This window comes from Echiichthys vipera (genome assembly GCF_963691815.1).
Source record: "Echiichthys vipera genome assembly, chromosome: 5".
NCBI classification, from domain to species: domain Eukaryota; kingdom Metazoa; phylum Chordata; class Actinopteri; order Perciformes; family Trachinidae; genus Echiichthys; species Echiichthys vipera.
In genome coordinates, this window is record NC_139830.1 from 34,015,181 (window position 1) to 34,029,981 (window position 14,801).

Below are 14,801 nucleotides of genomic sequence, written 5' to 3' on the forward strand. Positions count from 1 at the left end.
GGTGCTTCCTTCCTCCCTGAGAGGTGCTCTGATTATTCTTCTCCCGAAACTGGGTAAAGCTAAGGATAGGTGTGAAAATATGAGACCGATCAGCCTTCTGAATTCAGACTTGAAAATTCTATGTAAAATTCTGGCAAAAGACTAGAACCTATTCTACCAGCTCTAATAATGGCAGATCAAAATGGATTTATTATCGGACATCACGGTTTTCATAATGTGAGGAGGGTCTTGAACATCTTACACATCATGAGGGGAGCATCAGACAGGGCTCTCTTAGCTTTAGATGCTGAGAAGGCCTTTGACAGGGTAGAGTGTGCTTATTTATTTGACTTTTTTGGACGCTTTGGCCTGGGGGAGGGCTTTTGTACAATGATCCCTATTCAGAGATTATTACAAACAACAACATTTCTAAACTGATAAAAAAATAAAAATAGGCTATAGACAAGGTTGCCCACTGTCCCCCCTTATTTTTCATAATTGCAATCGAACCGTTTGTCACTGCTGTGAGAGGACGTAGTGCAATCACGGGTATAGGCGTCAGAGATTTTGACCAACAAATAGCTTAAGCATAACTGGGAATTCAGATTGTCCCTAAAATGGAAAATTTAGTGAAAGCTAACTACAGCCCAATGGTGGCAACTACTATATATCCCAATCAATCGCGGGATGGTCCGGTCTTCCTATCTCTCTGATGGTAGAATTAATATACTTAAAATGAACATTCTCCTCAAAATTTTATATTTATTTCAGAATATCCCCCTGCTGCCTCCTTGAGACTTTTTCCCCAGAATGAAAAAAATTTCAATAACTTTATATGGAATAATAAACCTCCATCTGTTTCTTTTATATTTACCCTACGTCAGAGGAGGGTTACAATGCCCTAATTTGCTGTGGTATTTTTTGGCAATACAGCCAAGAATGTTTATGTTTTACTTCACCACAGACTGACCCCTTACATGGAAGGACATTGAATTACATTTCCTAAATCTCCCATTCCCCACTCATCTATACTCAGATGAACCTAAAAAACTCACCATATTCTGCTCCAATCCTATAGTTAAAATATGATTGGAGTCTGGCAAGAAGTTAGGAAATACTTAAATGACCCCCCCCCCCCTCCCTCCCTCCCTTTCATACTTACCTTTTACAACCTTTTCAGAAAAGGGAGAGTCAATGCAGGTTTCAAACTGTGGGCAGATAGAGGGGTAAAACCAGTAAAATATATTTATGGTAGTGATGGGAATATATATTTTTAGAAATACCTCCAGCTAAGGAATTTTATTAAAACCAACAAAACACTTAATATGCTTGTCCCCCACTAACAATACTGGAGAAAATATTTACAAAAAATCCTTTTGGAAAGGGCATCATCTCTAAATGTATGATTTACTGAAAGACTTCTCTCCGGACTCTCTGGAAAACGGATCTACAGGGGGAACTATCATTGGAACATTGGCGCAAAGCATGTAAAACAGCCCAGACAGGGTCAGGTAATAAACGCCTAAGATCTTACAATATAATATGCTAATGAGGGTGTCTATCACTCCAGCTAAATTAAACAAATTTAATTTGAATATCCCAGACATCTGTAATAAATGTGGGGTAAACAAGGGCACTTGATTTCACTGCCTTTGGCAGTGTCCAAGAGTAAGGGAGTTTTGGGAGGAGGTTAGACTGTCTGTACAAGAGATCCTTTCCATTAGATTGGATCTGGAACCTAGGATCTTTTTGCTCTGTCTCTACCAGGAGAGAGTGACAGAATAAATCGTGAAAAAATGTTTATAAACTTGTGCTCTCTACAAGCAAAAAAGACAATAGCCTTATCTTGGAAATACTTTGGTAAACCTGCTACAGCTGTGTTGTTTATTGAACTAACTTCTTGTTTACCCCTTGAAAAAAATTTCTTACACTTAATAACAGGCAGGAGGTATTTCAAAATGTATGGGGTCGTTTAATCAATTATATGAAGGACAATGATTTGGCGCACCTGATGGATGGGCCTGGAACAGTATAAGCACGCCTTTTTCATGACCCAATTTCCTCTTCTCCTACCTTCTGGACTTTATGTTGCTGTATCTTCTTTGGACTCATGACTATGTGCCTTCATTGGGAAGGCCCCGCAGACCGCCATGTTTTTGTTTCAGCTTGTTTGTACGGATATATGGAACAGATGTGTATAATGTGGAAAATTTGCTTCGGACGGTGTTTGTTTGTACACTTCTGTACCATTTACACACTTCTCTGCTGTTATTTGTTCTTGTATTGTTTTTTTGAAAGATATTCTACAGATAAAGTACCCTTTGGGTTAAGGTACATTGACATTCTTTCCACAATGTTATCTGTGGTGTGTGTGTGGTGTTGTTGTTGTTGTTCTCAACCTTCATTGATGGGGTAAATTAGAATACAGTAGCCATCAGCATTGGTATTCAGTTATCAAGATGTTTTGTGATGTCTGATCACTAATGTCTATTTTATTAGTAAAGGCTTTATTTTTACAAACAGTTTGTTAATTATTACCTTATTATGCTGTTATGCCTTCCACTGACACAGTCCACTCCTTTATCTTACCCTCTGCAGACACCTTCTGCACCACTGCTTTCAAGCATTAATGGACCACGGTGTAAAAGTGGCCTCAGTACTGGCAAACTCCTTCAGCCGCCGCTGCTCCTACATCGCAGAGTCTGACGCCCACGTCAAAGAGAAGGCCATCCAGTTCGGCTTTGTGCTGGGTAAATGCTGGGGTGGGGGGAAAAAGGTTTCACACAGACACCCTGTCTTTCACTGTATCTCTGTCTATCACTATCTCAAAGAATGAGTGAACAATCAATCATTCTATGATGATATTACAGATATCCACACATAGTTTGCACTGTAACATTTGTTTTTAATAGAGCATTTGGATACTATTTTTGGAAACAGTTGGATGAATCTGATGTCTTCTGATTCTAGGTGGCTTCCTGTCTGATGCAGGCTGGTATGGAGATGCAGAGAAAGTGTTTCTGTCGTGCCTACAGCTGTGCACGCTCCACAGTGAGGTCCTCCACTGCTATCGGGCTGTGGAATGCTGTGTCAGGTCAGTCTCCAAACCAGTGCTCATATTAACTAAGAATTCTTTGACCCAAGACCCTTTGTGTAGAATATGTGTATAAGTTCATACAGTGTCTTCAACGTTTGGAAAATGCTTAATTTTAAACGTTATGTTTTTCAAGGATAGGAATATGCTAGAATTTAAATATTCTCCTCGATAAATCAATCAATCAATCAGTCAGACTTTATTCATCTCTGAGGGGAAATTATTTTTTACAAAAGAGGGTATGAAGGGGGTACGTCACGTGAGGGTGAGGGGGGTGGGGGGAGGATAAAAAAGGCACTCCCCACACTGTGCTCCTGTGGGAAGCACAGTGCGGGATTTGGAAAAAAAACCTGGCACATAAAACAGAAAACTCCAAACAGTTTGCATATGATTTTCACATCTACACAATCACTGATGTTAATCTATAAAAGGTAATATTTGAAATGAAACAATTCCCAGGTGTGATGAAGACTTTGAGATTCTGGAAGTTTTTGGCTTAGGTACCTTGAAATTAGAGAGTAGCAAACGTACATAACTATATGTCTGTGGGTATAGCAAAGATATGTCTTTTTTTAAACTTCAATGTTTCTTGGAACTGAATAATCACGATCCCATTTGAAGTTTGTAGCGTGATGGGGCTGACATTTCAGTGATTAAGACATCTATTAGGCTATACTTGTATATATTTAGGTGGGTCACATTAGAGCCAGCCAGTCCCTTTGATCTGCAGAAATACCTTTTTATTTGACTGAAATATCTTTTTGGCACCATGACGGAAATGACAGACCTTTTCTTTTGCTTTATTATCGTGTTTGTTTGGACAATCTTTAACCAGGTGCCTGACAACAGTAACCGTAACAACGATAACAATACTGCAGCTGAACCAGAAGGCTGTTATTAAACACAGTTTAAGGAGACTGATCAGTAGGGATGGAAGGATACACTGACTCAACTCACCATTGGATTCCATTCACGATACGAACAAAAAGTGATAAAATCTACAAAATATAAAGGCATTCTAAAGGCTCTTCTCTTTTCTTTTTCAAATGAAAATGATTATTTCTCAGGTATGAACTGCAAAACAGTGCACATTTCCTTTTCTTTGTGAAAGTTAAACTGAACATACACTGTATATTCTTTTAAAAAACAAAAGCAATAATATAATTAAAAAAACAAAGGAACTAAGGCTTGGCCTGTGTTCTCCCGTGCACATGATGAATACCATTCTGTTAGCAGAGGCACTGTTTACAGTAACAAACCAGCATCAGGAAATCTGAAACATTGACTAAAACGTAACAACTTAACAGCTAATTTCTTCTCTGCTCCGACCATCAGCAGCTCCAGATGTCTTGTCTGAGTTGATTCTCTGTCTCTCTTCACCGGCACACACACACACACACACACACACACACACACACACACACGAACACACAGACTAGCCTCTGTAGCGTACTGAGCTATTCTTGAAATAACTTGCTCCGCACCGCTGCCAGTCTGTGTCACAAACAGCTCATAGGACAGGAAACCAGTGGATGAGGATACACAGCTCCTTTCACTTCCAAAAGACAAAACTAAGTTGGAACCTTAGATAAAACAGAGCGGAGCGACCTGCTGCGCTGGCCGCCATCTTTGCACAGATGTTAACAAGGTCAAAAGTAGATAGAGCAATGCTATTCATTTTTAATTTGAATAGATTTGAACTGTCGTTACATCCCTAGCTCAGATTTAAGCACCAACCAGAAGTTAGAGCGAAACTGTGTGCACACACACTGCAGACCGTCAACACACAAGCAGGCTGCAGTGAGGTGCACATCTGTGTGTGTGTGTACGAGAATGACAGGGAGAAAGAGTGCTATGCGGAGATGAATAAACAAAACAATATTTCAAAAGTGCGTTGAAAAATAGCAAAAAACCCAGAATCAATTTGTGGAACTCGGTTAATTGAGTGGCGCAGCGCCACACATTGGTCTGTACGGAAAACACTGCAGTAAATAGCCAAACTACATAGCGAACAGATGCACAACCTACGGAGGAAGGGCAGAGCAAGTTAATGCAGTTGGTTCTATAGGGTTTGGAATCTGCTGCCTCACGTTGCCCTCTGCTACAATGGGATATGCATCCTAATCATTTCAGTAATTTAGAGGGCCGCAGAGAGAGAATAATAGACAAGCTAGGTAAACAAAGCTGAGCTGTGCAGGCCAATGCAGGTGTGTGCAGCTCCCGTGGCCCATGCAGCAGATATAATGGTGTCACTCTTCGGGCATCCCATGCCAGTCGCCTAGTATTTATCAAACAAAACAACAACCAATGTATGATTGATCCTTTAATAGGCTCTCAGTTCCAGTGCAATTCTTATTACATTCTTATTACGTGTGCGTGTGCGTGTGTGTGTGTTTAAGTTTTGCTCTGTTTGTCTGCACAGGCTGCTTCATGTCCGCAATGGTAACTGTAAGTACCACCTGGGGGAGGAGACCTTCAAGCTCGCTCAGTCTTACATGGACAAACTAGCCAAACATGGCCACCAGGCCAACAAGGCAGCGCTGTACGGCGAGCTTTGTGCCTTGCTCTTCGCCAAAAGCCACTATGATGAGGTATATATTTTTGACCCGCAGTGGCTTGTAAAATTATATTTATTATGTTTTATAGACAATAAAGGCAAGTGCTTTTAGTTATAATTATTTGAATTAGTGAGAGATACTCAAGACTGACATGGATTGAGTTTGGGATTCATATCTTTTTCCTGCATTTTCCAGGCATACCGGTGGTGTATAGAGGCTATGAGGGAAATTACTCCAGGGCTGCCTGTCAAAGTAGTTGTTGATGTCCTCCGGCAAGCCTCCAAGGTTAGCAATGTCTACATAACAAACATTATTACAAACATATTATTGGGGGTACAGTTTCCTTGCAGAATGTATCTACAGAACAGAAATCTGGTTTGTCTTATAAGGAAATCCCTTGTTCAGACATAATTGTATGAAATTAAACCTGTCTTTCCGCTACAGGCCTGCGTGGTGAAAAGAGAGTTCAGAAAAGCAGAGCAACTGATCAAACATGCAGTGTTTCTAGCAAGGTAGCCTGATGTGTCTTATAAAGACTCAACATTAGCCTTATTCCTTTTGTTGTCACAGATTCTGATTCAATATTTATTTTTATTTTTTACAGAGAACATTTTGGACATAAGCATCCCAAGTACTCCGACACGCTGCTAGATTATGGATTTTACTTACTAAATGTAGACAACATCTGTCAATCAGTTGCTATTTACCAGGTAAGTAGAGTGGTTTGCAACAGAAGGGTGTACATGTTTTCTCTCCCTGCATTTTCATTAAAAACCTGTGGCATGACTTCCGATTTGGCTGAGATGGAGTAGACACGGGTCATGTCTTTTGATAATGTTAAGTTTTAGGACCCCGAAAGTCACTACAAATAGTAATATTAGTCTTGTTAGACGGCTACACAACCGATATATGCCGTATGCATCCAGACAGACTGTAAAAGACCAGGGGGCGAAGGTTAGCACCGCAGACGAGACAGGCAGCAAGATTAGCATGGCGGCTATTGCTAACCTCTGAGCAGAGCACCGTATACCCTCTCAGCCGAGTTCAAAGCCCTCTCTGCCGATCTCAAAGCCTCCATTTCAACGCTCGAATCAAAGCTGGACCATGTCCACGCCAGTGTCCGACCACGCTCAGAAGATAGGCTCTCTCAAGGTAAATGCAAATCTATAAGACGAGCGTCTGCTTACGCTGGAGGTGCCAAGCTAACAGACAGCAAAGCTCAAATGCTGGCTAAAGTCAGCGACCTGGAATCCCCCAACCGGTGACATTCTCCGTGTAATTGGACTACCTGAATTAGTGGGGGGCTGCGGCCGACAGCCTTCTGCCCATGTAGGTTTTCGGCGAAGGCTTCCTGGACTCACCACCAGAATGTGACCAGGCTCACCGCACGCTAGCTGAGAAGCCGAAGCCAGAGACCACGGCGGGTCATTATCAGGCTGCACAGATACCAGGTGAAGGAGTAAATCATGCTGCAGTACAGAGGCTCCCCCATTGCTATATAGGAGGATTATGCACTGGAGGTGGTTGCGAAGCGCCAAAAATACGAGAGGTGATGTTGGAGCTTTACAACCTGGGCTTCAGACCTGCGCTGCTGTTCCCTGCCAGGCTGGTCATCACGATGAAGGACGGAGGGAGGAAGAGACTCTCTTCGGTCACCGAGGCGAAAACCTTCATGAAATCCGCTCTTACATAGTTTAATGACACCCCTGAGATCAGCAGTGGCACTCTATGGGAAGTGCTTACAGCTACTATTCGGGGACAAATGATATGCTATGTATGTCTCTCTCTCTCTAAGGTGGAATGTTTTCTTTCATGTTACCTGTACAAAGGTTGACGTGACTCACACGGGCCACTTTAATTCAAACTACAACTATTCTGTTTTTCTCACTTTAGAACGGTGTGCCGCTCTATCACTGATCAGCTTATCACCGACCCTACATTCCACATATGGTCAGATAAGGGCCTAAAATCTCCTTATGACCTGTATGACGAAGGTGTTTTTGCGTCCTTTGCATCTATGTCGGACAAATGCAGCCTGCCTAATAGTTACTTTTTTCCTTACCTTCAAATGAGACATTTTATCCAAAAGCAATTCCCACATTTTCCGTACCGCCCCCTGAAGCTGAGATGGACACAAAATACTGATATCTCTCATTTATAATAAGATTGCTCTTCTGAGCCCAGTCCCCACTGTCTAACCTAAAAGTGCATGGGAAAAGGATTTGGGGGTAGACAATACTGAGGTCCAGTGAAGGGACATTCTGAAACCGGTCCACTCATCCTCAATTTGTGCCAGACACGGCCTATTACAGTGGAAGGTGCTTCAAATAGCCCATTTCACCAACGCTAAACTGGTTAAGATATACCCTAGTCACAGTGACGCTTGTAACCGCTGTAAGCTGTCCCCAGCCGACCATGCATAAATGTTCTGAACGTGCCTGAAGATTGCTGAATTTTGGTCCAATATATTTCAAACCCTCAAACAGGCTCTTAACACAAACCTGGAACCAAATACCCTGACTGCTCTTTTTGGGCTCCTTCCGTCTAAAAATCTGCCCGTTACTACACAACGCGTCGTGACCTTCACCACCCTGCTCGCCAGACGTAACATTCTCCTTAAATGGAAACATGTTCCTCCACCGACATATAATAGTTGGATACTTGAAATTTTACAATGTCTAAGGTTAGAGAAGTTAAGCTTCACTGAGGGGATCTTTGACAGCATTCCACCAAACCTGGGACCCACTGCTGGCTCTTATTAGTAAACGTCTTATTGTTATTCCTGATGATGCTGAGGACACTTCCTAGTTTTAAAAAAAAATGTATTTATTTATTTTTGTTGTTTTTTTCTGTCTTGACTTACTTTATTTTTTTTAACCTACCTAATTATGTTCCATGTTATTCAGTTAATTGGTTGGTTATTTTGACCGTGTCTGACGTGGGTTGTTGGGAGGGATAACGGGATTCATGTTGGGGATTTTCTGTTTGTCTTTTTTTGTTTTTCACCTTAAAGCAGATGGACTGTACAACTGTTGTGTACTTGTCTGCATGATTCAATGAACAAATTAAAAAAAAAAACTAAAAAAAAACAGTGGCATATAACTAAATGTCCTTTCTTTCTTGTACAAATTGTAGACAGCGCTGGACATCCGACAGTCTGTGTTCGGGGGAAAGAACATCCACGTTGCCACAGCCCATGAAGACCTAGCCTACTCCTCATATGTGCACCAGTATAGCTCTGGGAAATTTGACAACGCTCTGTGAGTATAATGAATCTTATAAAGTAGGGACTGTTTTTAGACCAGCCAGCTAATTACATTAGACCTGAGCTCTCTTGTAGATATAGCACAAGACCATGACTCATACTGTGCCAGTCTGTTCTGTTACTCACTGCACTGGGATTTATGTTATGTGACTGCATGTTTACCACGAGTGCCAATTAATATATTAAAAAGCATTGCTCATTAAGCCACAGTGATATATGATGGCAAGACTGAAGTGTTTCTTTGTGTTTTGATTTACTCCAGTGACACCCATTGACTATACAAAGGGCCTGATTTAAAATTGGGTAATGCTTTGACCTCTCTAACCTTGATGATGTGAGCTTCAAAACAACTTTCCTCAAGGGAAACACTTGACTTTCTCAGAAGTGTTTATCCTGAGTGTTTATCCTGCAGTTTCCAGTCAGAGTTGCATGACATTTTTTGGACAGCTGCTGTGTTTGTCTCTTAGATTCCATGCAGAACGTGCCATAGACATCATAACTCACATTCTGCCTGAGGACCATCTACTGCTGGCCTCCTCCAAGAGGGTCAAAGGTAAGGCATGCTTATTGGAGATGCTGGGCTTCTGCCCACTGTGTGGAGGGTACAGTGGGGAATATTAGGTGCGCATTTCTTAAAACAATGAAGTTGGGACGTTGTTGGAGCATCCAGCTTCCATCCACCTGCCTGGCCTACTAGCATTCAATTCAATTTTATTTATAGTGCCAAATCATAACAAAAGTTATCTCAGGACACTTTACAGACGAGGTATAGACCACACTCTATGACTTAACAATTCCCCCGTAGAGTACGGTGGCAACGAAAATCTTCCCTATTACAGTCAGGAACGTGGAACAGACCCAGCTCTGTGGAGGACTGCCATCTGTCTTGACCGGTTGGGGAGGAAGAAAAGTAGAGAGAACGAGAGAAAAGACGGACATATGGATAGACACAAAGACAGACAGACTTCCAGAGATGCAAGCAACCAAAAAAACAGTAACTATAATAATATCTATAGTAATGGGAATATGACTTATATGTTATGGCCATTAATACAGCAGAATAGTAGAAACAAGCACAGCTAAGGTTATAGATTATAATAGTAGCAGGAAGCGTCATGCAGGACCACGGCAGCAGGCACCACCATGATCAGCAGAGACCTGCGAGACGACAAAGCACAAACAACTCCGGGGAAGAAGTGAATTAGTAGCATGCATTAATGAGACATGAATGATACAGACAGAGAGGAGAGAAGCTCAGAGTATCAGGAAAAGTATTATCCCCCGGTAAACTAGGCCTATAGTAGCATCATTAAGCAGAACAAAATAATTTTAAAAAATAACAACATTGTTAAGGGATTGTAAGCCCTAGCTGTAAGCTTTATCAAAAAGGAAAGTTTTAAGTTTACTCTTAAATATGGGGACAGTGTCTGTCTTCCGAATAACACTTGGGAGTTGGTTCCACGGGAGAGGAGCTTGGTAGCTGATGGCTCTGCCTAACATTCTATTTTGGAGACTCTAGGAACGACAAGTAGCCCTGCATTCTAAGAGCGCAGCGATCTAGTCAGGTAATACGGTACTATGAGCTCTTTAAGATACGACGGAGCCTGACCAATAACAGCTTTGTAGGTAAGGAGAAGGATTTTAAATTCTATTCTAGATTTTACAGGTAGCCAGTGCAAAGAAGCTAATACAGGAGAAATATGTTCTCTTCGATTTGTTATAGTTAGTACACGAGCTGCAGCATTTTGGACCAACTGGAGACTCTTAACAGACTTATTGGAGCAGCCTGATAATAAGGAGTTGCAGTAGTCCAGCCTAGAAGTAACAAATGCATGGACTAGTTTTTCTGCATCTTTTTGAGACACAATGTTCCTAATTTTTTGCAATATTCCGCAGGTGAAAATATGCATTCCTTGTTGTTAGTTTTATGTGAGAAACGAGGGACATATCCTGATTAAAAAAAAAAACCCAGATTCCCTACTGTGGGGCTGGAGGAGAACACAACATCATCCAGAGTAACAATATCTTTAGCTATTGAGTTTCGGAGGTCTTCGGGGCCAAGTACAATGACTTCAGTTTTATCTGAGTTTAACATCAGAAAATTGCAGGTCCTCCAGCTTTTTATTTCCTTAATGCACATTTGAAGTTCAGCTAACTGATCGGTTTCTTCTGGTTTGATCGACAAATACAATTGTGTATCATCAGCATAACAAAGAAAATTTATGGAGTGCTTCCTTATAATATTTCCTAAGGGAAGCATATATAAGGTGAATAGAATCGGACAGAACCCTGTGGAACTCCGTGACTAACTTTAGTGTGCATGGAGGATTTGTCGTTAACATGTACAAACTGAGATCTATCTGATAAATATGACTTAAACCAGCTTAATTTGGTTCCTTTAATGCCAATTAGATGCTCCAGTCTCTGTAGCAGGATGCGATTGTCAATAGTGTCGAAGGCAGCACTAAGATAGTAGTAAAACAAGTACAGAGACATGTCCTTTGTCTGAAGCTATTAGAAGGTCGTTAGTAATTTTTACCAGTGCTGTCTCAGTGCTATGATTCATTCTAAATCCTGACTGGAAGTCCTCAAATAACTCATTATTTTTTTTTTTTTTTTTTTTTTTTTATAACTTAAATTTTTATTGATTTTTCACATTTATATACACAAAAACAATACAACAAACAGGTTGCAAGTAAACATAACAATAATAAACTAACAAGCTGTCTGGAGATATCACTATTCAGTCCACTTATCTATTCGGAATTCGTTCAGATGGTGTCATGTCTCATATAAATGTTCCATTTTTCCCAGTTCTTTTCAAATACATTCCCCCTGAGTCTCAAGAGATATGTCAGTTTTTCCATAACTAGGATTTCCTGAACAATTTCCAGCCACTGCTCCTGATTTGGAGCGTTCACATTGAGCCAGTTTCTCGTGACCACTTTCTTGCTTGCTGCGAGTAAGACTTTAGTCAAGTACAGATCTTCTTTCATGACAACCTTCTCAATATTCCCAAGATACATCACTGGGCAAGTATTAGGGATTTCATATCCCAACACATTTTTTATAACTGCGTTAACATTTTGCCAATATATCCTTATTTTTGTACAATTCCAGAAGACATGTGCATGATCTGCCTCAACACTCCCACATAATCTCCAGCAGTCTTGTTGTATAGCGAGTTGCCTAGATTTTATCTTTGGTGTTATAAAATAGCGAGTTAGGTTCTTCCAGCAGAACTCCCTCCATATTAATGAATTTGTTGATGTACATTGTGTCTCACACATGTAGTGCCACTCCTCCTCTTGTATTTGGATTTTTAGTTCTGCTTCCCATTTTGCTTTTATATAAAGTGTTGATTCCTTCCTGCTCTCTCCCAAAGCCCGGTAGAAAGCAGAGATGGGCCGAGACTCCTTCTGTTTGTATGATTCGATAATAACTCCAATCACCTTATTTATTGTTTCATTTGACCTTATCTCTTTTGTAAAATAGTCTCTTAACTGCAAGTATCTATAAAAGTCTTTGTTTTCGAGGTTGTATTTTGTCTTCAGATCTTGGAAACTTAGAAAACGTCCACCTTCTGATACTGTGCATATTGCTGTCGCACCCTTTTGCGTCCATTCTTTGAATGCTGGGTCGTACGTCCCTGGCTTAAACGTTGAATCATACGCAAACCACCTCAGTGTGCCTATATCCCTCTTAAGTTTGTATTTTCTTACAACGGTGCTCCAAATTTCAAGTGTTAATGCTACTATTGGGTTCACAGTAAGTCTCAAAGCATCTATCAAATTTTTATCCCCCACCAATATCTGGGTTTGAAAGCCCTGAACTTTTCTTTCTATTTCTTTCCATTTAGACTCATAGTCAGGTCTACACCAACAGGCCAGATACCGAAGTTGTGCTGCATAAAAATATTCTGATAGGTTGGGTACAGCCATCCCCCCCTTGCTTTTAGGTAGTTGAAGTGTCGTGAATTTTATTCTTGGTTTTTTACTGTTCCAAATGAATCTAGAAATCATCTTGTCCCAGGTTATGAATTTGTTTTGGGGGATCATGATTGGAAGAGCTTGAAATAGATATAACAATTTAGGTAAAATATTCATTTTGACTGCCCGTATTCTAGCACTGAAGTCTAATGGGAGGGTAGACCACCTTTCAAAATCTTTTAGGATATTTATTTCAATTTCACTATAATTGTTTTCAAACATGTCAGAAGGGGCTCTACTCAGAGTTACACCAAGATACTTCATTGTTTTAGAGTTCCATTTCAAATTATATGCATCTCTTATTTGTCGGGATGGAGAATAGTTTAACGGGAGAATTTGTGTTTTTGATATATTCAGTTTATACCCTGAGTAGTATTCATACTTTTTCAGAAGAGACATTAGGTTTGGGAAACATATATCTGGTTGTTCAAGGAAAATAATGACATCATCTGCGAAAAGACCAATGCGATGTTCAGTCTCCCCTACAGTGACACCCTGCAGCTCCCCACTCTGTCTTATTGCTTGTGCTAAAGGCTCGACATATAAAGCAAAAAGAGTAGGAGACAAACAACAACCTTGTCTTGTCCCCCTCTCCAACTGAATCGAATTAGACAGGCTACCGTTTACTCTGATCCTAGCTGTGGGCTCTTGATACATAGTTTTAATACACTGGATTACCTTTTCGTTGAAGCCAAATCTCTTTAGTACCTCATACAAGAATAACCAACTAACACTATCAAATGCTTTTTCTGCATCTAAACTAATCAGAATTGTACTTTTACCACATTTTTGGGCATTGTCTAGAATATGGAGGGTTCTTCTAATATTATCGTGTGTTTGACGTCCTTTAATAAAACCCGTTTGATCTTCATCGATCAAATCTGGTATGAAGGCCTCGAGTCTTTTACAGATAATAGATGTAAATAATTTGTAGTCTACATTTAATAGGGAAATCGGCCTATAGTTTTTGCAGTCTTCTTTATCTTTGCCTTCTTTAGGTAGAACTGTGATGATCGCTTCCTTCCACGATGGGGGGCCACCACCCTTTTCAAGGATCCAATTAAAACAGGACAAAAGCAAAGGTGTTAGCTCCTTCTGAAAGGCCTTATACCATTCTGAGGGGTACCCATCGCTACCTGGTGATTTGCTAGTCTTTAGCCTACTAATTGCAGCTTCCAGCTCCTTGGCTGTGAATTGTGACGTAATAGTGTCATTCTGTGTCTCACCAATAGATGGCAGGTCAAGTGTGTCAAGAAAACTTCTTACTGTTTTTTCATCAGCTGATAATGGTTTAGAATAGAGTTTCTTGTAGTATTCTTCAAATATTCTTTCTATTTTGTCCGGTTCGTGTGATAGTTGGTTGGTTTGAGGGTTCCTTATTTTATGGATTGTGTTAATGGCCTGCTGTTTCCGCAATCGTCTAGCTAAGAGCCTTGTTGCTTTTGGGCCTGCTTCGTAGTATGTTTGCTTTACAAATCTTGCCCTCTTTTCTATATCTGTCCTGAGTAACTCATTTATTTCTTCCCTTGCTGTCTTTATTTGTTGTAAAACAGACTGATTTTCTGAATTCTTATGTTTCTTTTCCAATTCTTGCAAATTTTCTACTTTGTGTTTATATATAGCTATCCGAGCCTTTTTTTGTGATGTTGTCAGAGCAATTAATTTCCCTCGAATGACTGCCTTCATACCGTCCCACAGAATTGCAGGGTTTACTTCCCCATTATCGTTCTCTACTATATACCTTTTTATTTCTTCTCTTATCTGTTCCACATTAGTCTGGTTGTTCAAAATGCCCACATTTAGCCTCCATACAGTATTTATTTTCCTATTATTCAAGTGTATTGTCAAGCTAATCCCACAGTGATCTGATATATCTGCCACCCCGATTTTACATTCTGTGACCCTATGAATTTCAC

The 14,801-nt window shown here is 40.4% G+C and overlaps 1 protein-coding gene across 2 annotated transcripts in view; it reads left to right on the plus strand.

The window, feature by feature from the left end:
• appbp2 (amyloid beta precursor protein (cytoplasmic tail) binding protein 2) overlaps positions 1-14,801 on the plus strand; it is a 45,069-nt gene that overhangs the window by 14,273 nt on the left and 15,995 nt on the right. For both annotated transcript variants that reach the window (XM_083913855.1, XM_083913854.1), the window contains exons 3-10: positions 2,578-2,729; positions 2,950-3,073; positions 5,496-5,664; positions 5,827-5,916; positions 6,076-6,143; positions 6,236-6,341; positions 8,767-8,891; positions 9,364-9,449. In XM_083913855.1, the coding sequence (XP_083769981.1) occupies positions 2,578-2,729; positions 2,950-3,073; positions 5,496-5,664; positions 5,827-5,916; positions 6,076-6,143; positions 6,236-6,341; positions 8,767-8,891; positions 9,364-9,449 (920 nt within the window). The remainder of the gene's footprint in view (positions 1-2,577; positions 2,730-2,949; positions 3,074-5,495; positions 5,665-5,826; positions 5,917-6,075; positions 6,144-6,235; positions 6,342-8,766; positions 8,892-9,363; positions 9,450-14,801) is intronic.